Here is a 27,977-nt window from a genome sequence, read left to right on the forward strand (position 1 = left end):
AAAGTGCTGGAAGATATATATAGTGGCTGCACAGCAACCATAGTTCTGCATAAAGAAAGTAACAAAATTCCCATAAAGAAAGGTGTTCGGCAAGGAGACACAATCTCCCCAGTACTATTCACAGCTTGTTTAGAGGAAGTATTCAGAGACTTAGAATGGGAGCAGTTAGGGATAAGAGTAGATGGAGAATACGTCAGTAATCTGCGATTTGCTGATGAGATTGCCTTGCTAAGCAACTCGGGGGATGAACTGCAAAAAATGATTGATGACCTAGACAGAAAAAGCAGAAAGGTAGGCCTGAAAATCATTATGCAGAAGACTAAGGTAATGTTCAACAGCCTCAGGAAGGAACAGCAGTTTACATTAGGTAGCGAAATACTGGAAGTAGTAGGCGAATATGTCTACTTAGGACAGGTAGTAACCGCAGATCCGGGCCATGAAAAGGAAATCACAAGAAGAATAAGATTGGGATGGAGCGCATTTGGCAAGCACTCGCAGATTATGACTAGCAGCTTACCGGTATCGCTCAAGAGGAAAGTATACAACAGTTGCATCTTGCCTGTACTCACCTATGGGGCTGAAACGTGGAGGCTAACCAAGAGAGTTCTACTTAAGTTGAGGACAACCCAGAGGGCTATGGAACGAAAAATGGTAGGGGTAACATTAAGAGATAGAAAGCGTGCAGAGTGGGTCAGAGAAATAACTCAAGTTACCGACATTCTAGTGGAAATTAAGAAGAAGAAATGGACATGGGCAGGAGATGTAGTGCGAAGAGAGAATAACCGATGGTCGGTGAGGGTAACAAACTGAATTCCAAGGGAAGGAAAGCGTAGCAGGGAGCGGCAGAAAGTTAGGTGGGCGGATGAGATTAAGAAGTTCGCAAGGGTCAAGTGGATGCAGCTAGCACAGAACCGGGTGAGGTGGAGAAATATGGGAGAGGCCTTCGCCCTGCAGTGGGTATAATCAGGCTGCTGATGATGATGAGACGGCAGCCACACTTCACCACATAAGTATGGCAGTATAGCTGGCTGCCTTCATTGTATTGCGTCGCGCGGTGATTTAAGATACGTGTGGGGTTCAGATTTTGCCTCCGGCTGTATTCCAGCGCACAAAAAGAGAAGTTCCTGCGTACCCTGGGAGTAACGTGTCTGACTCGGGATTCAAAAGCCACAAAATCAACTCCCGTGTCACCCTCCGCGACTTAATACTCTGCTCATAGCATTAATTCCACTGCGTCACGTATGACACCATACCTTTCCTAATTTTCTTTCGACACGCCAGAGCCGGGTTCTCTACTGAACGCGAGCGTTAAATGTTTATGTCGTTCGTTATACATTGCCGTAAGCTGACAGAAGAAAAAATTGCCGACGATTACGTTACTTCCCAATGCGAAATTTGAGTGCAGCTCATCAGCTGTTTCATCTTTTCGATAGATTGAGGCAAAGATTTCGAGCAGGACACGTATATATGTACAATTACAGACATTTTTTTTATTTCACTCGTATTCCTTCAAGGAACATTCCACTAATAGTTCTTGGCAGTGATGAAAGAAACTTTATGGTCGGGCGAATGAGCAGAGCACTTAAGTTATCGGGAGGTTGCGGGAGGCAGCGCGTGGGCCCTTAGGAACGTTGCGCGACGAGCAGATAGCAGCGACTGACTGATGCCGCGAGCAAATGAGGAGAACGTGACTCTGCGTTTCGGCTTGGGATGCACGCACCGTGATCCGTTGATAGCGAGCCGGCGTTTCGGCAACCGGAAAGCAACTTCGCCGCCACGCAAGAAGCAAGTGGAGGGGAGGGGGGATTAAGCAGTGGCGTACAGGTGAGCGCGCGCAGCAATCAGATAACACACGCGGTCGGCTCCACGCAGGAAGAGAGGGGCTCATTTGGGGGGCTGAAAGGTGGCGGAGCTGGTTACGAGGCCGACGCCAACGCCGACGCCAAACCCAGTAACGGGCGCCAAAAAGCTGCGCTATAAAATATTCCTATCTATTCCATGCAACGTATAGCACAACACGCTGCAGGAATGCCTGCGTATTATTCAAACTTCTGATCGCACGCATCCGCACAGAACAGTACAGATAACGCTTCCGTTAAATAAGCCTCTGGGCGCTCTTTGCGCACTCCCGTGACAGCAGAGATTGAGTACTGTGTGCAACATACAGTCCTCGCTTATTCTTGGCGTCTGTGCGCAAGAATTTTTTTTTTTTTCGTGTCCAGCTGCCCGTCATGTGTTTAGGGTGAAGTAGATTTCGAGGCTGCAGTCAGAGAGCACGCTATGGAGTTGGAATAGATGAACTTATGCACATTTTATTCACGTACGAGCCCTAGCAAGAATACGGGCGAAAAAGGCTATGTTCGCGAGCTCGAACGCAACATAAAACGCATCATAAAAAAAGACACCCTGTGCTTTCCACAATGACGAGCCACGTTTTAATGGACTGAGCCCCGCCGGGGGGGCGCAGTGGTTACGGCACTCGACTACTGTGCCCAAGGAAGCGAGATCGAATCCCGGCCTCGGTGGCTGCGTTTCGATGGAGGCGAAACGGAGGGGCGTGCGTGTGCTGTGCGATGTCAGTGCACGTTAAAGAACCCCAGGTGGTCGAAATTTCCGGAGTCCTCCACTACGGCGTCTCTCATAGCCTGAGTCGCTTTGGGACGTTGAACCCCAAAAACCAATCAACCAACCAATTTTAATGGACTGAGTGTTTGAAATAATTTTATTCTCCGCGGAACTTTTGCCAGCACCCAAGGCATACTCGGCCATACTAGAAAACTATAGAGGAAGAAGAATGCGATATCCCCCACCGCACAGTTCTCTCACCAGAGAGGAAGCTGTCATATAGAGACAATTACAGACGGGTTTATACCCAAACCTACACATACTAAACAAAATGCACCCTACCATATACGTTGACAGATGTTCGTGGTGCGATGAAAAACCAACACTATATCACATCACGTCGGCATGTCAAAACGTAGATGTGGTCCCCAAAATTCGAAATCCGAGTGCGGAGCAATGGGAGACTGTGCTGTCCAGCGACCGCTGCGAAGACAAGCAAGGTCTGGTACAGCGAGCCCAACGGGCGGCAGCAGCCAGCGGAGCCCTGGACTGAGTTAGCAACCGACCATTGTGAAAAAGTGGACGAAGTCGACGGAGAAGACTCTTGTGGATTCAACAAGCAGACATCTCTGAAGACGTCCAAAAACCACCAAATAATATTGGGCTAGATAAAGTTTTTCCTCCTCCTCCTCCTCTCCAACATAGTAAAATCGGGACACCCATCTTTTTAAAAAGCAGCTCGGAGCTCTTAGATCAGAATGGCGTCTTCATCAATTTGAATGATAGCAATCTGCGTAGTCGGGTCCGAGCTGAGCATCATAGCGTCCCAGGTGGCATCGGTTCTTTCTTACTGATGTGTTTTCCTTATGTTTGAGCATGTCAATGTCATGTTCTCTGCTGTGTTTTTGCAACCTTTACATGTATCTTTGTATTTTGCTGGGTATCACCTGCTTATGCGCAAGGGGTGGGATATTATCTCTGTAAAAGTCTGCCAATACAATCTTCTTCTTTCTTTAGTGATATGTCAGCCAGTAGGTGTACCGTAGTCTTTATATCTAAGTAGATGGTGCAGTGCTGTGGGTAGTCTTTCGATCTAAGCAGACGGTGCAGGCCTCTAACGGGAGGAGCTCAATTGAGCCCACCCGGAAATTTAGAGCATGGGCTCTAAATTGATTTCCCCTTGGTTTCCCTGTAACCTGGATTGGGCTGGTGCCCTTATTATTTGAATGTCCTTTTTTGAGTAGACTAGATTGACTGTATTTTTTGCTTCCTTTGATATCCTCCCTTTGACATAATTGTTCACCGCGAACTTAAAATCACTAATTGTTATTTTTGCCTCTGTTACTGTTTCTTTGCAAGCGCTATGGTCACTTCTTCAGCCATTTCTGCAGAATTTGTGCGGGCAGTGCTGCTAACTTTAATATCTTCTGTTTCCCTTTTTCGAGATTTCGTATCAGTATTGAGCATTCATACAAGTAGAAAATTTATCTCTCGTATAGTGTTTTACATAGATTGTTTGCCTTTGATTTGAAAGCAATTGCGCTCTTGGGTCTCTCCAGTTCTCCCTTTCGCGTCTCTGATTCACTGTGTTCGTCTTTATTCAGCTGGAACCAGTTAATCTTTGTGGCCTTCGGTTAACGTGAATGTGTCGCATTCAGAAGGTTCTGGGTTCACTTCTCAGCTCTGCCAAATGAAATCAATTTCATTTTCAGCTCAATTGCGCCTCTTTGTTACATAAACGTTTTAAGAAATTTGGCGTCAATCCAAATATATGTGACATTCTCCAGAATTTATGTGGTCTAGTTCACTTAGCCATTCTTTCTCGGTGTGGACGGGCGGACAAAGGATCATGAAAATGTAGCCATTGAATGTATGCTGACATTGAAACGTTCGCTTTAAAAAAAACTGACACTTCCTGCACCACGAAAGCTGATGATGTCGCAATGGGTGCAGTATATCATTCACGCTGTGTAGCGCGTTTCAGCAACCTTCGCCCACACGAATGCACCTTCTTTATCAATTTGATATGATACGAGACTCGCTAACATCTGTCACTTGTGAAAAGAATGGGTATCAACCGCGCATGAGGACCACTCGTATGATGTGTTGTGCAATGTTACTGTCTCTCAAAGTTTCGCCAAAATTTATCCGCACCCAACCCTTCACCCTCCCACCCTCCGCCCACCATCTATCGAGAGGGTCCATTTAGAGTGAGACTTTTACTATGCCTTTGTTCTTTCCCAAACTTTTCTTTTCTATTGAACACTTAATAAACGACTTTTGCAATATTCTTCCGCAACCAGACACTTTGGCATGACCCCAGATGCAACCTTATCACTTTCGTTTCAAATGAGGAGATTAGACGTTTCAGTTCCTGAGCGTCCCCAGTTGCTAAAAAACTGCAGAAAATGTTATGTGGTCACAACAGCATTTGTCTGCTGTACTTTAAACAACAAAGAAAGTATTGTGACAACAGAAATTTCTGTCATAACATCATAATTTTGTGTTGCTACAACACAAAAGTACACGAGAACCACAGGTTACAGAAACGTACTGCAGAAAAGCACTACAGACTTATATAAAAGTTCTACAGAACAGAGTATTTCATCGTATTTTTGATGCGGTTCTGTACTCGTTTTCGACTCGATTCTAATTTCACTGATAAAGAGAAGAAAACATTGCAAGTCCATGGCGAATTTTCGCCTCGTATTAGAACAAAGGCGAACACTCACCTTTGCTCTCTGCGAGGATATGCCTTGATGACACAGCGCACAGGAACTCACTTCATGAACCATATTTCAAGAAATAAGGTGTTCGTCTACGTGACTGCCATGTAAGCAAATGTACGCAGTAGAAATGTAAACAAAATGTTCTGCTTCTATAACGAAATGCATCAATTTGTTCGAAAGTCCGGATTTTTCAGGGCTTCGCAATCAATGTAAGTTCTGCAGCACCGACGCCACCTTACTTTTAGAGTACAATGCTAAGACACTCAGTACCAAGTCACCCATAATGTAAAGAACAAAAGAAAAAAGCACTGAGAGTGTTGTACCTAGAAACAAAGACGTCAACTTTGTGAATATCGCCGCCAACCATCCAAATCTTTATTGGTTCTTTTTGACAGCCACCCGCATGGGGCCTTATCAATCTGGTGCCTACGACCTTGTCACCACCCGTGACAGTATGTTCCCGCTCGATAAAACTTATTAGCCACTGTCACTTAATTGCCGGAAAATGACCTTCGCAATATTATAAGAAATGCCACGATCAAATAACAGCCGTTTTAGAACACACCGTTTAGGCGGCAATTATCCTTACCAACCATACCAAGCAAGCATATGTGGGACCAAATATAAAAGCCGTACTGTATAGCGAGTACACAAGAACTGCTGTCCAATTGTCATGATTATTATCTAGGTTAAATTCATTGCAGTTTGGACAGTCCCAGAAAATTAGCAATATATGGACCGTCGTCTGGAAGAGTGAAACAACAGCGGGTCAGCAAACTGGGTTGCTTTCATAAAAATACTCTTTATTTGTATGTCTCGATCGCGGTCAGTTCAAAAATCCGCGACGGCCATCAACATCGGCACTGCATGCTTTGTCCATGACGTGTCCACTCTTCAAAACAGTCGACTGAAGCGGTTCAACAGATACGTGCGCAGAAACAACCGTTGCATTCTTCAGTTTACGCTCTTGGTCTTTGTCTTGGATTAGCATAGAGTAGTCCATATAGCTAGACATTCGCAAAAGTAAGTATCTCTTGTGTATTGTAGGTAAACAAATATAAACGACACCACACAGGGTTCTCGAACATATGGTGGGATCCAACAAAAAACCTATCTGCATCACAGTATACGCACCTTAACAACCAAGGAAAGCAACAAGAAATGCGGTTGTCTCCAGATGAAGGAATACCAAAAATAAAAGGGACTGGAAACCTTCACCGCTTTTCTGTCGCACGCCACTGCTCTCCAAGTGAGGATACCATTTAATTACAAATATATGTGAGTATGTACATTTTAAATACAAAAACTTTGAACGTCCGACTAGGCGTCCTTAAGCTTGTGGAACAGCATCTTCAACAAATCTGAAAGAAAATAAGGCACTCTGATTAGGAAAGAGCACACTTACTCAGTTACATCATCATCATCATCAGCAGCAGCAGCAGCAGCCTGATTATACCCACTGCAGGGCGAAGACCTCTCCCATATTTTCCAATTAACCCGGGTCTATGCTAGCTGCATCCACTTGACCCCTGCGAACTACCTAACCTCATCCGCCCACCTAACTTTCTGCCGCCCCCTGCTACGCTTTCCTTCCCTTGGAATCCAGTTTGTTACCCTAAGCGATCATCGGTTATCCTCTTTTCGCACTACATGTCCTGCCCATGTCCATTTCTTCTTCTTAATTTCCGCTAGAATGTCGGTAACTTGAGTTATTTGTCTGACCCACTCTGCACGCTTCCTATCTCCTAATGTTACCCCTACCATTTTTTGTTCCATAGCCCTCTGAGTTGTCCTCAATTTAAGTAGAACCCTCTTGGTTAGTCTCCACGTTTCAGCTCCATAGGTGAGTACAGGTAAGATGCAACTGTTGTATACTTTCCTCTTGAGCGATACCGGTAAGCTGCTAGTCATAATATGTGAGCGCTTGCCAAATGCGCTCCATCCCAATCTTACTCTTCCTGTTATTTCCTTTTCATGGTCCGGAGCTGCGGTTACGACCTGTCCTAAGCAGACATATTCGCCTACTGCTTCCAGTTCTTCGCTACCTAATGTAAATTGCTGTTCCTTCCCGAGGCTGTTGAACATCACCTTAGTCTTCTGCATATTGATTTTCAAGCCTACCTTTCTGCTTTTCCTGTCTAGGTCTCCAATCATTCTGTTATTCATCAACTATATTATTAAACAAACGCTACGAATTTTGATAGAGATGCGATTGATATGCCTTCGCTGCCCTAGTAGCGGAAACTGTTGCCGAGCATTTTGCACCGGCCTTTTTTCTATTCAGTTCCTTAGCAAGGCAATGACATCAGCAAATCGCAGTTACCTGCCAGAACAAAAATGCGCATAAACAAATTGCCTCTTATACCGCCTGCAGACACGTTGTTCTAGCTTTTTTTTTCCTGTCCTCCTCTAATCTTTCATTTCTCTTATTTAATATCAAGGCGAAAGGATGGAAAACACGCAATATGCTTAAACTACAAGGCTTGCTCATCTTCTACAAAAAATGCTTTTTTTTTTTTTTTTACCACGACAAAATCTGAATCTGCACTGCAAGCAGGACAGCTGTGAGAATAAAATATGGTTGCAAAAGGCGGCACTGCTTTTGCAGAATCAGTATGTATGAATGAGCCGTCAATCTCCAGCTGATTTGTTATCTTGAACTGAGTGCTATCCTTCTAAAACTGTAAAAATAAAAAACTATAATAGCTGACTTCAAATTATAGCATCAAAAATACTAGTATGCAAAGAACACGTCATCTCTGGGTGCAGAAATTCTCGTACACGAAAAACACGTCAGTTTTGTGAACTTCATCAGCAATTCATATATACATACTTTCAAGTTGAGTCCGCATTTTGATAGAATCATGGCCTTGCATTCTTAATAAAAAACAGCGCTACTGATAAGTTTCCTTTATATCGTTTCGTCTGTTCCGGAAAGTGGCTGCAGTGACGAAGAAAGAAGACGCATGTCACACCAGCTTCGGTCTTGCTCCTTCCGTCGTGCTTTTTTTTTTCCTGCGTGTGTCGGTGTTCAGTAATTTTGAGTAAAGCGTGCGCCTACACTCAATTCGTTCTATTAAACTGACTGTTGGGGGGGGGGGGGGGGCGTAAATGACAGGCGGAAAAGGCCTCCGATCGGTCTGTCGATGGCTTCTCTGGCTAGAGTAACTGTTTTTGGTCACTTTCTTGAAACCCATTGTCCTCTAAAAATTTCAAGTTAATTTTTTACACTGACCGTTGCTCAGTTTTAATGACATCAGGGTACATGATCTCGTGATCTGAGAAACGGAGAGACAACAGAGACACTTCTCTCTGAATTTTCACTCCCCTCAGTAGCCCAGGCTAGTTACAAAAATGTGGGTACCCTAAAGCAAGACTGTGCCTCACCTGGGACTAGACTTCAACTTGCAGTGGTGAAGGCGTTCTTAAGAAGTGTCAGGCCGACAAGCAGGACCAGTAAGCTCTTTGGCATGGTTATCTCTGGTGAAGCATCTGAAAATTTTCAATAAAAAATGCAGCAGAAAATCAGAGCATTTCAAATGCCTCCATTTATGTTCGTACAACTAAAGTGAGTCAGCGCGCTCGTTTCGCTTGGCAGCACATGGCGAAATTTCTAGGCTACCGCGATAGTTTGAAGCGATGTTCCCCATGTTGGCAATACAAAGTCGGTAGTGCATGTTCTAGTACGCCACGTTTATTAATCACTATTAGGTAATTTACGAGTCAAATAAATCAGACTTAGGTGAAGCCCCGGAGGCTGGCGTTGGCGTCTGCTGTTTTACGCACTGCAGCCAAAGCCTAAGTGACGCATATCAGTGGCATTCGATATGTGTTTAAAAAGTGATGTTTTCTATGTATTCCTTGATAAGTTAGTCTATAGGACTCCACGTATAAAAGCTATCAAAGACCTAGTAAGCAACGTACCTGAGGGGCTGCTTGCGGCTACCTCTTTGCAGCGTTCCGACAACACAAGTGCTTAAGGAACAACATGTGCTCTTCTAAAACAATAATAGACAAATCCTTCGTGAATTAATCAACGAACTTTCAGTATTAATGAATTGGCATTAGCGGTGGTGCTGTTTTGGTGTTTCACAGGCACATTGTAGCAGCTCTACACTGATGTGCTTACTCAGCCTTCTTCAGCGGTCTTTCTTTCAATCGCATTCCCGGCACATTCCTTGGACTCCGTGGTTACACGCCTTAGCCGCCGGACCGCCCCCATTCGTATGCAGAATTCATCGCAAACCAGTTGCCGCAGCTGCTCGATCTCTCCAAGCGACCGCCGGCGTCCGCGACGGCTGTCGGACGCTTGGGCAAGTGCGTAACCTCTTACAGTGGTTGTGCCATGTCATGTTAAATACGTGATTACACGGTGTTTCTTCCATACTCTCTCTATAAATCTTCCACCACACTTGCTCAACTCCCCACTAGCGTCTTCTTTTCCCTCTTCATGTCAGGCGAGCGAGCCGCCGGCGCTTCGGCAAGTTTCGGTACCTCTTCATCTCATTATTTTATTTCCCCACTCCCGCCAAGAGGCGTCCACCGAAAAGTGAGACATTTACTGAAAAAACGGGCGCCTTCCTTTCCTTTTATGTCCTCTTCGCTACGCCGTGGGAGGCAAAACGTCATCACCAAGAACATCATATTGTTAAGCTCTCGGCGGTACCGGGAAAACTGACTTTCCCTCTCTCCTGTCGACGAGAAAGAGTTTGAAGGCGCTACGCATTACATCGCTGCCGTTGTACCTCTTAATGTCTTAAATACATCTTACGCTGTGAAACTAAGTAATCCTCGTCGCCACTGCGCAGGCTCGCAGGAACTTCCCTTAAACGCTTTCAGACTGTTAACATCGAGTTCTCTCTGTTTTGAGAGTCCTCAAGCAATATTAAGCTGTTTCATCGCTGTCAGGCACAAAGAACAGGAATTTAAAGGCAAAATTTCCACTTGATGGACTAGCAGTAAAAAAACTCCGATTTTCGACGCTGAAGACAGCAGTTCAAAAGTAGACATCACAACACCACCGCCTCTTTCTTCAAAGGCATGACTTAAGTAAGCAAACACAGGGAAATTCCCCGTGGTTTCTAGTTACTCTGCAATTGACAATAGAGAGTTTTAGAATAGGGGGCCCCAAGCTTTGGGGCCCCCAAGGAGCTTGGGGCGTCGAAATGCGCATGCGCAGAACGTAAGGCGCGCTTGGGGTCTTGGGGGGTTTTATTGGGTTAACGCTTGGGGCGGCCCCTATTTTTCCAAAATAGCGTTCGCCCCAAGCCGCCGTTGGGTCGCTTGGGTTACGGCAACATGGCGGCGCTCGGCCAAGCGGCGGCCGCTCGCCTCGGCACACATTCGTCGTCACCGCTCCATGGTGTCACGCGTTCATGGAAAACGAAAGGCCAACGAAGCTTATGCTATGTCTCATGATGCCCGCACAACCAAATTTTAGCGATAAAACGCACTATATTTTCAGATTGCTTCCGGATTTACCGAGCTGTTAGGCTTAGCGAGTTCGCCTCCTTTGGTTGCCATGGGGACCGGACGGCGGAAAGCGCGGAAGGTTCAAATGAGGTTTCCCGGTCTCGGTCTGGATTGACAATTGGCCGATTTCGTCTTGTCTGACGAAAACGGTTTATATAACCGGTAGTCTTAAGATAGTTTTTGCATAATAACAGTACTTTTTGATGAATAATATAGCGTTGTTTGCTTTTATATATTAAAATGCTTTCCCTTGGCTACCGTCGTGGCGCTGCAATCGACGAACGCAAGCCCGGCTCCGCTGCGTCGGGAAAACCCCTATTCTAAAACTCGCCGCTCGGCTTGCACGTTGCGCTGCCGCGCGCTATTTCCTTGGGGGCCCCAAGCCTTGGGTCCCCCTATTCTAAAACTCCTTAATAAAAGAATAATTAGGAAGTGCGACATATTTGCACCTTAGAATTTAACACGCTGCGATGCACACATGTTTTGCGTACACTGATTGCTCTAGCCTTCAATATTACTCTACATACGCATTTCTGATTCATCAGGTTAACGAGCGACGATCATTTGACCGACGCAATGATATCAACCACTGCTGAGATTAGCGCTATTTATCTTGTCCTCCAATAGATGGCATCGGTATTTGATCCACGTATGTGAATAATCTTAAGCGGCTTTCAGTCTGCACAAAAATGCCTCGACAGTGCTAGTTCAATACGGACGGCTAGGCTGGTATGCACTCTAATTATAAAATTTATCCAAGGCTAGCGTTCCCGCACATCTCTTTGCTCCTGCAAACACCAATGCATCATCACATGCTCATTCTCTCCCTTCTGGCCCTCTGCTGTCTAGATGGGCCCTGTATTTCTTAAGTATGTGCGTATTTAAACTATCACAACATTGTTTGAACCAAATGAAAGAAGTTTATTTTTATCTTTCACCGATTTCTTTTCAGGGTTTAATGTTTCTTTTATCTCACCCGTGTTTATAGACGCTTGTTCACAGCTTTTGTTTGGAAACAGCGGGCACGAAGCACTCATTGCAAAGCTCCGGTCGTGTACTCAGTCGACAATGTGGGTGTGGCCATGAAGATGAGGAAGCAGCTCACGTATTATTCTATTAGTAGGTGTCCCGCGAATTACCAGACGCTTGTGATACCATCACTTTTCACCAGTGTCAGAGGATTGCCTTCAATACCTTTAGTGTTCATCTGTCGGTGGTAACGCCACCAGTTTAGTAATGCGACATCACCAGGACAACTATATTCGAAGAGTAGACTAATTTACCTTCGATTAATTCGTTCTTGCATCTTTATTTCTTTATTATATATATATACACATCCTTGTGTGCGTATTTATTGTTTGAATTCTTGTATTTCACCATTGTGTATTGCTGAGAAATTATGTTCGAGTTATCCGTGTATGTCTTTACACATGATATATACATGCATAAAAAGAATGCACGTAAGATAGGATACGCTACGTGCATAACTTATGCCGTGTAACCGTCGATCAATAATGGAATAAATATCCTCGAATATAGAAAGTTCACTCGCTAGTTGGTGTAATTCTTCAGCAGCCAAAAAGTTGGGTGAAAAGCAAGAGAACAAGGCCAGATACTCGACTATAGAAATTGCTGGTTACATATTATTACGGTGCTGTGTTGTGTATTTTTTTTAATCTAATCTATATCGTCATTGCAAGTAGTTTCTCCCGTTAAGCGAACGGCAGTAGGCGACGCCACTAACAGATATCAACTTCTTCTTTAATGCAGCTCTAAATAAAATATATTTTTATGCAATGATCTCCAAATACCTAATCTCTTTTTTACAATGCTAAAATAGTGCACATGCCTTAAGGGAGCCCTAATTTTAAAAATATTATACTTACACATGGTTTCATTAGCTGCCCTGCTTCTCTTACAGATTCAAATAAATTACTCTTTCTTTGAGTTTAGGTACAAAATCAAGCTTTCATTTCGAACTTGCTCTTTTTATAAATTTCATATCATTTTTCCAAGATGGCTTCAGAAAAACTTGGCTCGCATTACAGAAAGCAAGACAAATTCCTCTCACGTATACGTCTGCTTCTGGCTGCACAGCATGCGTGTTCCGAAGACCTCATATTTAGGCTCAAAACTTCTTGCATAACGAACGCCTGCGGCGGTGGCTAAGACCTCTTCCTTTGCCCCTCATTAGAGGGTCTCTGAAGTCATAATATTCGGTACCGATGGTATATTTAAACGAGTCGGTCGGAAAAAGTAGAATCGCTACGTTGCGACTTTCTAAACCCTAATGAAGCCGCATAGCCATCACCTAGCCTACGGTCCTCGCTGGAAGCGTGGAAATCCCTGCTCCCGTTCCCAAGGTTATGCAAATATCCTCTATCCCCGCTTTATAATATATACACATTGTAAGGTTCTGCGCCTGTTTTCGTGCACATTCGTTAGCTTTTTTTTAAGATTGCTTCCAAAGTTTTATGTCTGCTTATGTGTTTAGAAAATACTATTCTTCAACAAATATAGTTGCCTTTATTTATTTATCATAACTACAACATTTAATTTATCGTTATCATACCAATCACTCGACCATAACGACATTACACTAGCGACGACTGAATCGTTTACCTGTTAATCGAGTAACAAAAATGCTTTCATTATTCTTCCTGCATTTTGTACACATGGCTAAGCAATTAAGTAGAGACTCTTTAAAGTAAAGTGCAGGCTTTTGTGCACGTTTCTGATATCTTTATTTACTTCTTTTTATTTGACACAATTTTTTTTACTATCATACGGACAACAAAAGAGCAATCTTATTTTTCTCACGTTCATTGCAACATTCTGAATGTAATACACAGCCCACACGAGCGGGCTTAGTAGGCTGTTGTTCCCGAAATTACCGTCTCAAATTTTAACTGCAGCATTCAAACACAAGACGCTTACGGTTGACATGTAATGCGTTAGCATCTTCAATGAGCGGCTATCAGTTTTGTTCAATGGTGCATTACTTTTCCCATAATTCACTCTTAGAACAATGTGATACAGATCCTCACCCTGGCAGGCAGTGGAAAAAGGAGTTGATAATACGTACCCGTTAGGTAAAGATATCCTGCAACGAGAACAAGATGGATAGTCAGAAAAAGATCATGCAGTACCTTTTCAGGCTGCACTGGGACTAACACTTGCATAAGGAATGCTATTATGAACGATTCAAAGATGATGATAATATTAACAAAAAGTATCAAGCAAGGATTTCAAGGACATAATGGGGCACTAAATCATAAGGGGCAGTTTAATTTTACTTCATTCCTACAGCAATATATTTCGACACGAGGCGTACTTGCCGCATCAAGAAACAGTGGGTTTTTTTTTTTTTTCTCTCTCTCTCCCTCGCTAGATTATGTCACCCTCTTTGCTCCGGCTTTTTAGCCTCGTTAGAAATGGCGCTTACTCTCTAAGTCATCGTTCGTGAGACCACCATCACCAGCAAAGATATGTGATGTCAATTTTCACCAGTCTGAAATGTCAAAGGAGTTTCGCCACTTCTCGAGCTGGCGAAGCGAGAAATTGCCTTCGCGAGCGACGCTGTCTTGTAAGCGAACGCAGAGTAACGTTAATGGGTCTCACGACGACATATCTATAAAGCAAAATTTGGAGCTTCTAAATGTGCTCATAGTTGTTCTATAAGTACGATTTTTTTTTACATTTATTCTTTCTATTGTTCTGTTGACGGGCAAGACTCGAAGGTAGGAGAACGCGCGTTTTGAGCTTCGAGTTACGTATGGAAATTAGGTTATAGAAAATAAAGTTCATACCACAGTGACAGAAGCTATGGCTTTGTGTGATTACGTTTTTTGAAGAATCGTGGTCAGCTTTTGTTTGTTTGTTTTTGTAATTTCGGCATTATACAACAGCTATAGAAGAAAGTTTTCCTCCACTCTTAACGTAACTAATTTTCACTGGTGTGGAACGTCTCACGTCTCCGCCTCTACCTATTTTGTGTGTGTACCATTGACATCAGACATAATTTACATCACTATAAGTTTCCTCCGTAAAGTTAACTCAAAAAGAAAAAAAAAATGGTCTGCCTTCTGGCTCTTGGCCAAGGCAAAGAGATCAAGCTATTGTTCCAATATTATTCCGTTACACGTGACAGATAGAGTTTTACTTTCATTTTGGCGCATACGCTTACTACGCTGGTTGGAGAACTATAGTGATTTCTTAGCAGCTGAAGCCGTAAACGACAGTAAAAAAAGAAAACTACAGAGCTGTGTCAAAAATACGACAAAATATCCTGTAGTTCTGTCGTAACCATCAGGTTTTTCTGTAGTTCTGTAGTGCTTTATTGTAGTTGTGTAGTTTTTTGTAGTATATTTCTGTTGTCTGTAGTCCTGTAGCACTTTTCTGCTGTAACTACAGAAATTTCTGATGTTACTGCAGAATGTTCTGTTGTCACAACAGGTTTCCCAACAAAAACCGCACAGAAATTCTGTCGTACCATAGGAAAATGTTCTGTAGTTTTTTTTCCGACTGGGTACATTTTGTTTTATCCACCTCTGCAGCCGCTAGTTGTTAAAGGCATGAATTATCAAGGTTAGCTTCTCACCAGGATTGTAGTCCGTCCGTCGCCGCACCTCGTAGTCGGTACCCGGTATCTCGAGCACGCACTCGAATGTCACCGCCGGCGGGAGCTGTTCGGCGCTGAATGATCGCGACAGCTCGATGTCGTAGGTTCCGTTCGTCTTGCGCGTTCGAGGTCTCCCACGCTGGACTTCAGTGCGTCGCATGTCTGGCGTGATGCTGAACAGCCGCATGGTGGGACGCGGGTGCAGCCCCAAAGCTCCGCAGTGGACCTCCACCGTCGAGCCGCTGGCTCCTCCGCCCCCACCGGCGCCGCCTCCAGTCGATGTTGACCCGGGGGAGCTGAGGTCGGCTGGAACCCCAACGCGGGCCCGGGCTGCGGTTCCCAAGGACGAAGCAGCAGCGGGGGACGCGGCTGATGCTGACGTGGTCACATACGTCAGCGTGAAGTTCTTGGCTGGCACTGCGAGTCAAGTTGGAAATGTGCTGCTCTGAGAACTGGCCAGTAAACAGCTACCAACTAAGCACACACAAATATCACGAATAACAACAGATACATCAGACGCGACTTTCTTCCGGCACGATTAAACTGCATAAACAGCCGTTGTTCTGTTTTGCTCTGTGCTACCTTTTTGGGAATCTCTACAAGGTTTGCACAACGGAAGTTTCAACCTGATTCTATCAAAATATGCGCCTGCTACAACCAAGAACTGAATAATGACACGCAATACTATTTCGCCTGCCTTAGAATGCTCTTACTGAAAAAAAAATGGTTTAATGCAAAAAAAAAAAAGGTATCTCAGACTCCTTTGTGAATTATCAGATGTACTTGAAAATGAGGAAAATGTAAAACAGTGAACCCAATTATGGTAACATCCAGTAGTTGAGCACTACCATGACCGGTCTGTGGCGCACTAAATGTTGTTCTCGAATGCTGCACGCAGAAGCAGTTTCCGCTTGAATGTTCAGTTTTCCTTGAAAGAACCCGTGCTATAATCTCCTTACGGCAAACAGCGCGCACCCCTTTACCTGGTAGCGACATCTGCCTGCAATTTATGAAAACAAACGGGTCACTATCGTGTTCTGGCAGGAAGAGCAGTATTTCACTCTGGAGTATTGCAACCACGTCGCCTTCATGCATCTCTTATGAACGAGACGCTCGCCCGGAACGAGCCCCAGCCTTCCCGAGAGTACAGGCCGCTGAAAGCAGACACGTGCTCTGTATAAATGCCAGCACGCTTACCCTAACTCATGCGGGGGGTACCGCAACACTTCAGTGTCCCATTTATTAACATTCTCGTAGACCTATTACGCTGAATTATTACCCACATTTCAGTGGATAGAATACGCGTTCGCCCATTTTTCTTCGTTCTGCTGCGTTACGCTAAAAACAGGCCCGATAGAAAACAACGTACGCTGGAAGAAGACAGTGTGCTACACGGCGATGTGAGCACGTACGACCGCTGTCCAAACAGCGACGTGTCGCGATGCATAACGCGCCGGTGCCCAGATCGACTCAGCCCTGCATGCTCCCTTGTCGGGGTCGCCAAACAACGAAGCCTGCAGGAGGGAACCTCTCGAAAAAAACAAGCTAGCGCCAAAACAACCCTTGCGCGCGCGAACGGGGAGGAAAATGGGGCTGCACCGTACCGAGACTCCCTCGTCGTCTAGTCGTCGACACGTACGCCAACGTGCGTCGTTTCACGGAGAACACGCCCCGAGGCGAGGCACGGGTAACCGTATGCCTTCCACCCTCCGTTTCGCCCATGACAGCGTCGCGGTTGCACATAGGAGATCCCTTCTCTCCTTCTTTCGCTCCCGGATTCCCTCAAGCGGGGGACGCCTGAATGACTTCCCACCTCGTTTCGAAGCTTTTATTTTGCCTGACCCGATCTCCCGTCCGCCTTTTTTCATAGGCATCGCTTGCCGGAACACCGCTCGCGGGCGGGAAGGGGCGTGAGCCAGGGAGAACTATGACGCGCGGCGCGCGGTGAAGAGTTTGTGAAGGTTGTGTGGGACGGAGAGGTTGGTGTAACTGTACATTGTAAATGGGCGCGGGCAGTCCGGCTCAGTGATGTACCGAGCATCCTTTTTATGCGACGAAGATCGCATGCACCACCGGTCTCTTGTTTGGTATGCTATTTTCCATGCGGCTGTGCATTCGATGCTGCGGTACCTTAAAAGCACAAAGCAAAGCTGTAGATAGAATCTAAGGTAGGAAAGCGAAGCTAGGGAAAAGCGTATGACAAGGAAATGAATCGACAGGTGCAAACGGGAGCTACTAATCTGGCGACAGGTTTTGAAGGGAATAATGAGAAGCTAGCGGTTGCTGCTTATAATTCGCATGGCCTGGGAAAGTTGACAAAGCGAGATAAATAGTTCTCATATATTCGCTCACGTTTTCTGACACAGTTAACTAGGCTCCCGGTAGACTTTCTGTGAAGCTATAGCAGAGGATACTCAGTAAAGGAAAGGATGGAGGCATATGTCACCGTCACTTGAGAGGCAGACTACCTCACCACCAGCGAACTTTCACCGTCTCTCCAATTCATCCCTGCCTTCATCTGCACACCTAGCCCAAACAGTACGCTCGAAGACGTGGCGACAGAGGCCTCTCTCCGTCTCTTGAATAAGGCGAAAGCCTTACTTGGCTACATTTGCGAAAACTTATCCACAAAACGTGGAAGCAAAAGATAACCCGTGATATGACGTTACATCAAGATGAGACTGGTAGTAATGAATGTGTAGGCAATGACAATTTGTACATAAATGTCGTATCATAATTAGTCGTGTGATGTGAGTCATTATAGTTTAGTCATTTGTCATGAGTCAGTAAGATCGAAGATCCAATTAGTAAGACTTTGGAGCCCATAGCTTGTATAAGTCAAAGTTATGATCATGACTAGTTTCTAGTCACGGCTACCAAAATTGTCAAGTCAAATCTCTGCTGTGCTCTCTGAGGTTTTGCCTACATTATACTGCATGCCACTGAAATCTGACTGGCAGTATGTGGTGCACAGGCCTTCTTTATTCATTGAAGGCAATCTTCCCGATTGTTCGCTTTAATTGTGGTCTGTAGGTTACGAGCTCGGAGATGACCGCTTAAACAAAGCAGACTAAGAATGTTCTAGTCATCTCATGCACTCCTGGCCTATTCATGATAAACAGCCCAAGACGACAAGGCACAATGAGAACAGAGAACACAGGTGAGCACGACGCCTGTTCTGTGTCGTCTCCCTGTGCCTTTTCGTTTCGCGCTGTTTACTATGAACCACTATAAACTTGCCCAATTCAGTACAGTTTTGAGCGAACAAGCTGTTCAATGGCCACAAAAGAGCAAAGGATAGGAAGTGAAATCATGAGGTTAAGAAGGAGAAAAAGGATCCGGACTGCAGAACAGAAAAAAGTAGCGAAAAAAAACTCAGAGGTATAAAGGAGTACAAAAATGGTATAACTTAGTTGCAGTGTGGGAATAGTTCCTTACACATATTCTTCCACAAAACATTTTCTGTTTTTGGTTACTCGTCCTCTTAGCACCCTCCCCAGGCCTAAGGCTTAGGAAAGCAGAGTTGAGTCTGGACCACTGCCAGCTTTTTCATTCCTCCTTATCGCACTTCTAGCGCGAGTCTCGGTTTTTAAGCGCACCTTCTGGGCACGTGATTTAGATGCTTTTATGTGCAGGGAACAGATCAAGGCCGGGAAGCCTGTCTAGTTAATGATGTGTAGTACTCAATACGTCAATGGTTGGGTTCTTGTGTTAGCTCGGTCTCACGAAGATCAAAAAGAATACCGATGTATATTAAACAACGCCAGTTGCCTTCAATCACACTTTTTTCTTTTCAAATCCTCACCTAGTTCAATCACCAACTCAGTTCCGTGAAAGCAAGCAAAAATCCACGGAGGCCCAGTGCAGAGTTTTCCTGTCTGATGCTAACAGCATCCCGCAAGGAAACAGTGAAAGTTAAAAAACAAATCACCGTATTGGGCTCGTTGCACCAAGGAGCCATCGCCGCACAATGGTTTCAGGGAGAATTTCGAGGACAGGTGAAATTCTTGCCGGTGCAAAAATATAGGTGGCGCAATCGTGCGATGCACATCCACCAGAACTTCGGACCTGATACGTCTTTGACAAGGTATAGATAGCGCCTCCGCATTCTGGTGTATCATCCCCACAATAAGTCTACGTCAAAGTGGAGTCAAAAGACGCCTTCTATAGAGTGTGCAGGGTATATGCGATGTTGCTTTATTCCTGGAGGTGGTTTATAGTTTATAGGGTGATTGGTCGATAGAGTGATTTATTAGTGAGTAGTGATTGGCCTAGAATGAAACCAGCTTGATGTAGAAAAGGATCTCGCGCGCGCGAGATTCTTGTGTGTGTGTGTGGGGGGGGCGGGGGGGGAGGGGGGTGCGTGTGCGTATGCATGTGCGTGTGCGTGTGCGTGCGCGTGCGCGTGCGCGTGCGCGTGCCCAGCAACGTCGGTTGCCTGTAATAAAAGCGAAGAGCCGTATCTGTGCAGAGGAAGCTGAGCTGGAACGTCAGCAAGTGCCGGCGATGGCAAAAGTAGGCCTGAAGCTGAGTTCGTATGTAAAGCCGAAGCGGCCGAGCTGAAACTGCAGCGTCGTTTAATAATGCGCAGAGAAGCAGGCGTACCCAAACTACCATCTGAGTAGCGACAAGTGAGGCAATGAGCGCACACATTATCGCATCTACGTTATTACGGCGAAATTTAAGGGCCGTTCTAATTTTTGTTTACTGATATCACAATTACATCGAATCACCGGCTAGCGTTCCTCTCTTGCTCCGCACTGCCCTCTGGTGGCACCTTGCAATCTTATTTTAAATTCTGCCGTGACATAAGCACCAGCCAGGCTCGCCAATACCGTAAATGCACGGGAAACTTAATTGCAGATGTGCATTTACAGTAACCTTGTTTTCAGGAATAGAAGTATAATATTTTCCTGTTACCTGCCTGGAGTCACAGGGAGTGAAAATAGTTGAAAATATTAAGTCCGAGGCAAGCAAAAATAGATCAGTTTGGCAGCGCCCATTGCCACACACTTAATGGACGGCTATTCTAGCCCTTCAACTTCATCTAGATCCGGATTGGCGAGCACCCTACAATTATAGTACAGTGATAACTTGAGAGCAACCGCATCGCTTCGCCAGATCTCTAGCGCTTCATTGAGTTGCCGCTATTTACTCTTTCTACCTCGGCTTATGCTCACATGAACCGGACGGGCCTCATCACGCGTCCAAGAGCCTTCAAGACTGTCCCGCCATCCACACATTTTGTGCCAAAACCGATCCTGCCGCTAACTTTCGCTCTTATTAGCTGCCACTCCATTAGCTTGAATCTCGTGATACTTCGTCTCAAGCTTTCGTGGCTGGCTCATCGAAAACCCGTGCCGGAAGTGCCGACACGGCACCACTCTGGCGCAGAAAAGGGAGCGTCTGGGCCTCAAAGGCGGCTCAGCGAATACGCATGTATCGACCGATCCAGGCATGCAGCTAAGTTCTTTCACTTTCTTGCGGCTTGGCTACCATATCAATGCTTCCAGCCGCAACTAATCTGTGTTTCCTAGTATTTAATTTTTTTTTTTTGCACCTCTCTCGCCTTTCTCCTTGATGTTTACGGGATGCGGATTTATTTCGTGTTCCCTTCTTTTTGGTTTTGGTCTTTGCAGCTGGTGCCAGGGGCCCAGCCCCTCGCGAGGCTGGGAAGCTTATATGGCGGGATCATGCGGTTTTGTCTCGCCTAGAAGCAGCCGGTAATGAGCTATGAAAGAGGCTTAGTGACCGGTCGATAAGTTTAATAAGCGAAAGTCGCTGATCCTGGGGCACATCATGCGCAGGATGAGGAAGAGGGTTGAAGCGTGGGATGAAAATAAATAACACTTGCCTTTCTGCAGTACTGTGGCGCGGAGTAAGCTCACATTAAACAGAGAAAGTAACCGAAGGAAAGTGCGGTATATTTGTTGTCTGCATATTACGGTGATTGTATATTTGGCCTAGAAGTTGATACGCGCAGCGCCATCTAGGAATAAAACGAAAACATAATACAGCCATCTGGGATACCGAGTAAGTTCAGTTTGGTGCCATTTTGATCCCGCATTCAAAATTTTGTTCGATTGGGCCACCTGCTGCGGTATCAAAATTTCTGAAGAAGCATAGCGAGGTAAGAACGGAGAAAGAGGACACCAAGGGAATAGCGCCTCGTTCTTTCTTCTTCCCGCGCTATGGTTCCTGAGTTAAGATGATTTACCAACCTGTCCAAACATATTCCCTTCACAAACTTTCTTTCCGCAAAGTCGAATACCTTATAATTGACACATCTGTACTATTTGTTTGTCCTATATGTATATCTGAAATCATCGAGGTTTTTTTTGTCATGGTACCTAATATAATTTCTTCTTACTCCAATGTTTCCTTCAGTATTGAATTAACCCACATTCCTTACGGTATGGCTACGCCCCTCTGCTGGCATATAATAACAACAAACGAAGATCTAACATCATTAGAACGCGTTCGATCTTTCGCGATTATAACAAGATATTGATCGTATGCCACTTCCACCACTTATTTAGTTGCATATTCTGTATTCAAATACAGATCAAGAAAGGAAACGCCAAACGCCTCTCAAAGAGGCCTTCGATTCTCGAGTCGGCCAATTCCCATCACGTCGTGGATAACCTCCTTAGACCTTCTATCGTGACAACGTACGCAGAGTGTGGAAGATGAGAGGGGCTTCACCACGACCTAATCGGATTAACAGCGATGCCACGAAAATCGGTCATCACTCCTGACTGATGGGCTTTCTCTGAGTGACAACTGCCGCTTCTTTCTCGAGTTGTATTCGTCTATGACAATAATGAAATCTCAATAAATTTATGCACTTAGTCTACGGCTTGCCTGGGGGCTATTCTTTTCTATACTTACTATAAGCGATAGCCAGCGCATGGAGCCATAGTGAGGAATTCTTAACGCTTTTACTGAAATAATTATGAGGATTCAGTGAATCATCCAGTGAATATTCATTTTTTATTCGCCTCATTCTTGGCAATGTCCGGAGCAGTGAATAAAGGGCGTCTTCTTGATTTCGTTACTTTATTCATAGCTTTAGTAGCACACTTTCTTCGAACGAAATGAGTATTTAAAAGGTAAGATTACAGATCACTACGTATAGCTATTGTTCCTTGAACAAGAATACATGTAAAATTGCTTTTTCATATTTGTGCTGTCCTACAAAATAAAGGACTAGCCCAAGAAGTATAACGTAGTTCGATGACTAGCCCAAGAAGTATAAGGTATTTCGATGACTAGCCCAAGAAGTATAAGGTATTTCGATGACTAGCCCAAGAAGTATAACGTATTTCGATGACTAGCCCAAGAAGTATAACGTATTTCGACACAACAACCAATCCGCCAAATGGATTCCCCAGGCATTAAAAGCACGGCGCGAAAACCTGTGCCACTTAAGTAAATTGGACACATGGAAACCAGTGTACCGGCTCTAGTGCTACCTTTGGCTCTTACCTAACATCTCAAGAAGAAAAAAATATGGAATGAAAGGGCATTCTGAACGTCACAACTAAGCCTTGGACTGCAACGTAACCCTGCCTGAAAAGCAGTATCCCGCTTCCCCCCTATAGGAGAAGCAATGGCAACATGGTCACATTTCCTATTTACAAGAATGCATGTTTCCAAGAAGCTTGGACATGCAAGGCCACTGGGAGCAGTAAATAATGTGTCCGGGGGACGACAACCAAGGGCCGCTCTCTATGCTGATGCTTCCCTTAGCCCGCTCGGATCATTCCTTTTCGCATAGTGCATGCCAATCCAAGCCTGTGCTGTTTCTGGTAAGAAAGGGAAACTAAAAATCAACCCCACTACCTGATTTGGCTGCTTTCGGCGAGCCGTTCGGTATCAGGCAAAGTGCAATGAAGAACGTGCGACGCCTACAACCGGCTAACGATAACCGACCGATAACTCTCCTTGGTCATCATTGCTAAGTAACGTCCTGTGGCACCAATGGTGGCGCCATGTACTGTACTAGGTCTCGCTGGCGATATCGAAGCTCTTTCTGGATGACCTACAGGGCTAGCCCTGCTCCCCCCCCCCCCCCTTTTTTTTTTTTTTTGGCCATTTCCTACTATTTGTCCGGTTCCGGTGGTGTGTCCTGCCTTTGATACTGGGCTATAACGGCATTGGTCCGAGCTGGCACCAAATCTCTCCACGATCCTCTTTCTCGTAACGCCGTAAGCTTGTTGCCCAAACAGCGCTTTCGTTGGTTCTATGACGAAAAGCAGGGGTCATTAAGCACGCCACAGCCATCGAGGTTTTTGTCGGTGGCCTCCCTGGGCGCACGTGTAAAGAGGACCTAATCACTCAGCAATGCACCCCAGCAGTTCCTTTGGGCACCATGAGGACGGCGACCAGTGATGTGGTTGCGCTTCAGCTTTCGACTGATAAAAAAGTCGTTTTGAGCGGCACGTTTGGGCGATTGCGAAGAGGAAATCTGTTCCGTCCAGCGCGGAGCACGCTAGGACCACGAGTACCAGACTCGTGCTTACGTGACGATCGCCACGAACGGAGCGATTAAAGGCGTATGCCTATTAGGCTAAGTGCGCCCCGTGTTCTCTATGTCAGCTGTCGCAAAAGTGCGCTTAACTATCACGCTCTCTTCTGAATCACGTTTCTTGATAACGCTTTGTTGCTATAGCACAAAGCTGCGATTGCCTTCTTTCTGGGCATGACTTGCGAATGTGTATCAACACGTGAATGGCTATATAAGCACATTCATGAACCATTTAGCAGCCAGGACTACGATGAATTCGGAACAGCTTGGGTACAACAAAGAATTCGCTTTTTGGCGATGTACCAGTGCTTTTATAACTTCAATGAAGTCCCAAAGAATGAGCGTCGCGGTGGATTCGTAACGAACGCCAAGCATAGCGGAAAAACAAACCTGTTGGGTGCTTTGTTCTCCACAAAGGTAGCAATTGGAGTATGTAGTATACTGAGTGAGATTGATGGGTGCATCAAGCTGCCGTCCATAATGGAGAAATAAAATAGTCTGAGTGAATCTTTATCTGCTTTTCTCATAGAGGGGCGAATATTGGTGGTCGACAAAAAATTTCATTCCAATTATTGAGCCCGAAATTTCAGTGTATTTGAGGTAAATGAACAAATCTTAATAAATAACCATCTAATATATAGACAAATCGCCATTTATTTTTCTTCTAACTTTAGACTTTTTATTGTGAAAATTCAGAGGATCCGAACGAAACACGTCGGCCAAATGAAAGAGGGGATTTAAATTTTTTCTGGTTCTCTCCGTTGCTCTTTAAATAAGTGGGAGAGAGGCCCCATGGTACTGTTAGACAATGGCAATTTTGACTTCTGAAGCAGTGCCGCTATAATATAATATAATATAATATAATATAATATAATATAATATAATATAATATAATATAATATAATATAATATAATATAATATAATATAATATAATATAATATAATATAATATAATATAATATAATATAATATAATATAATCGTCAAAGCGAGGCCTCTTTCAATGTTTAATGTGCAACACGTGGTACGCCAAGCTGCTTCGCATAACGCGCAAAACTGTGCACACGAAATTAAAATAACGCGCGTATTATCTCTAAGTATTAGTGCTATATTTCCTGTGTGAATTTCGCAAGAGTTCTTAGCGCTAGGGAGTACATCGAAAGAGATGACCGGTGGATCCGGAGTATTCGTAGCAGGTTGGGAAATCAAGATTCGATAGCAGAGACTTTCGTCCGGACAAAGGCACACTAATATGCAATCCCAGGAGTGCTTCTTTATCGTGCCCATCTTGTGAAAGACTGGTGGAAACTGGGCGCCGAAAACCTTGAAATAAGGGACTACTAGGAGATCATTGCACGTCACTGGGTTAGCGAAGAAGAATCGAGTAACGATAGGTTTAAAGAGCTAAGGGTTGTAAATTTACTGTTAGGTTTGTGCGCATATTCCAAAATTCCGAGTAAAGAATTCAATATAATTCCATTCGATTCACTTCATGAATCAGTGTACGGCCAACTTATTCGAAACGAATCGAATCCTTTCCCAAGCTTACTCACCATGACAGAGTGAGTGAGCGAGCGAGCGAGCGAGTGAGTGAGTGAGTGAGTGAGTGAGCGAGTGAGTGAGTGAGTGAGTGAGTGAGTGAGTGAGTGAGTGAGTGAGTGAGTGAGTGAGTGAGTGAGTGAGTGAGTGAGTGAGTGAGTGAGTGAGTGAGTGAGTGAGGGAGTGAGTGAGTGAGTGAGTGAGTGAGTGAGTGAGTGAGTGAGTGAATGTGTGTGTGTGTGAGGGGGGGGAGGTTAATGGGTGAGTGGGTGGGTGGGTGGGTGGGTTTCAGTTATATGTTTTGTAACCATGTTATTCATGCAGTCTTCATCGTTGGGCGATATGGCTGAATTGCAGCATATTTTATCCGGGCCTGCCTTAATATCCGATGTGAGAGTACCTCGTTGATTCTCGCTCCATTTATCATATAGATATGGTGTGTTAAAGTTCGTCGCTATTAGCTAGGTGTAGGTTTTCTATGCGTATGGCATGACAGTCATAGAACACATATCCCTCATTTACGAGTCCCCATCGGCAGATCTGTGTGGCAATTTTCGGCAACTACAACTTTAGCTTAATGAATTTATACATGGTGTTTTATTTATTTATTTACTTATTTATGTATTTATGTATTACAAATACCTACAGCGCCCATTGAGCATTACCGTATGGGGTTAAGTTGCAAGCATAAAGTAAACAGAAAAGTGGAAGCGAAAACATATAATCAATTCCAAAAAAAAAGTATTTATCTGTCTGAGATGTAAACAAAAATATAAAATATGTGGCGCTCAAGGTTCACCTTAAGAGTAAACCCGATAGCGTCTTTAACACCACCTGTTCACACCAAGGATTTTATTTCGAATGACAGAGCTGCTCATTAGCATACAGTCGTACGGCAAAGCCCTAGGAACACTTTTTATACTGCTTGCGCGCCATCTGCACTGGGGCAGCGCTGTACAATCACAGGTTTTTCTGTAGGCCCGCAGAGCTTAGTTATTTTTACTCCAGACTACGCTAGTCAGAGCCGAGTTTCGCGTGGTCAGCCATAGCCAGAACTGCACATGCGCCGTTACCATGGCAACCAGCTACACAGTGTTCGGCCGCTTCGCTACAGTGTACTCTAGTTCACTATAGCTTCGCCGTGCCGGTGTCCACCGCTGCGCCGACGCGTAAAGTCACGCCTCACCGCCGAACAGGCGTCGTTACCATGGTAGCCAGCTGCTCCGTTTCACAGATGTTTCGCAGCTGCACCTGGCTACGGAGCATGACGTATAAAATACCCTGAGCGTATAAAGAGCTCTGAGCCCTGAGTGCTTTGCTAGTGACGTGCTCAGTGGGTTAACGGTGAGCGCATGTACTGCGCCTGGCATCTTAGCCGGCTGCGGGAAGCTGCTTCGGACGACCCCTAAATCATTGCTTGCCGTGAAGATGTCCTTCAGCGTAGGAATGAAGCTCGAGGGGCTAAGCGTGCGTCGAAGAGGCCTGAAGAGCGGGCAGAACGTGAGGTCAAGCGGCGACGTCAAGACGCGTAGCGTCAGACACGTCGAGCCTGTGTCGAACCCCTACAGAATCAAGGACGTCGGGAAGAATCATAAGATGCGAAGAGGACGCGCCGCATCACCTAACATACCATTCGGCTAACTACCAGCACATCGGCAACGAGAACGTTCGAATCTGACCGGCATAGCTGAATGAAAGCTATACCGAGCTAAACGTACTCGCTACGCTTCTGGCCTAGGCCAGCTTAGCCATCGTCATTTTTTGTTGTTGTTGTTGTTGTTGTTGTTGCTTTCGTTTCAGTGCTTTCAGAGCAACAATCCCTCTTAGTTCAGTCATTTGCAATCACAATTTCGACTTGACTGGCACATTAGAACTACAGCTGTTGGACGCCCACGCACCTGAGCTTGACATGCAAAAACGCCAAGGCACAAATTTGGAGATCACATACTCGTTCGTGCCTTCATGTGGTATCGTGACTACTTTCTTTGCGGTCATCATTTATAATGACTAGACCTCTACCATGGGCTCCCCTGGCCGCCTGGAAATTAAGTCCTCACTGTCTTGGTTACACTGCATGGCACCGGGGTCATGCATTGGAATGGCTGCCGTGTGGTTTGGGAGAACTGTCAAGTGGACAGGGACGTGACAGGGAGCAGAAATAGAACCGTATAGAGCCCAACATCAGCATAAATGTTTACACTGCATCGTCAGCCGTGTTTGAACACCTCTCTGCCAGTCTATCAACTTCCTGACGGCAGTGTTGCCAAAGCTGTCAACCGAAATTGGACGGCGAGTGTTCGGCACCAATATTGTCACAGCACTTCCTTCCGTGCAGGACAATCGGCACCAGACTCTCCCAAAAGGCTTGGAAAAACTCAATGAAAGACAGGTGCGCGTTTGAGCTGCTGTCGTGGGACTCCAGCTTGGCAGAATAAATAAGCACCATGCTGCTTTTTCATATAAACAATTTCTTCACTGCCGCTTGGGCCAACCAACTTGATTTTGTTTGCTTTACTTTCGCT

At 45.1% G+C, this 27,977-nt stretch overlaps 1 protein-coding gene across 1 annotated transcript in view; it reads right to left on the reverse strand.

The window, feature by feature from the left end:
- Window positions 1-6,084: 6,084 nt before the first annotated feature.
- Window positions 6,085-27,977, reverse strand: part of LOC146185830 (uncharacterized) — a 32,958-nt gene continuing 11,065 nt past the window's right edge. The window contains exons 3-6 of the mRNA XM_084607927.1: window positions 15,367-15,804; window positions 13,852-13,869; window positions 8,682-8,786; window positions 6,085-6,655 (exon numbers count right to left, since the gene is read on the reverse strand). Of these exons, the coding sequence (XP_084464053.1) occupies window positions 8,695-8,786; window positions 13,852-13,869; window positions 15,367-15,804 (548 nt within the window). The 3' untranslated portion in view covers window positions 6,085-6,655; window positions 8,682-8,694. The remainder of the gene's footprint in view (window positions 6,656-8,681; window positions 8,787-13,851; window positions 13,870-15,366; window positions 15,805-27,977) is intronic.

Source organism: Amblyomma maculatum, chromosome 6, assembly GCF_055883805.1.
Source record: "Amblyomma maculatum isolate TAMU_Amacu chromosome 6, ASM5588380v1, whole genome shotgun sequence".
NCBI lineage: Eukaryota > Metazoa > Arthropoda > Arachnida > Ixodida > Ixodidae > Amblyomma > Amblyomma maculatum.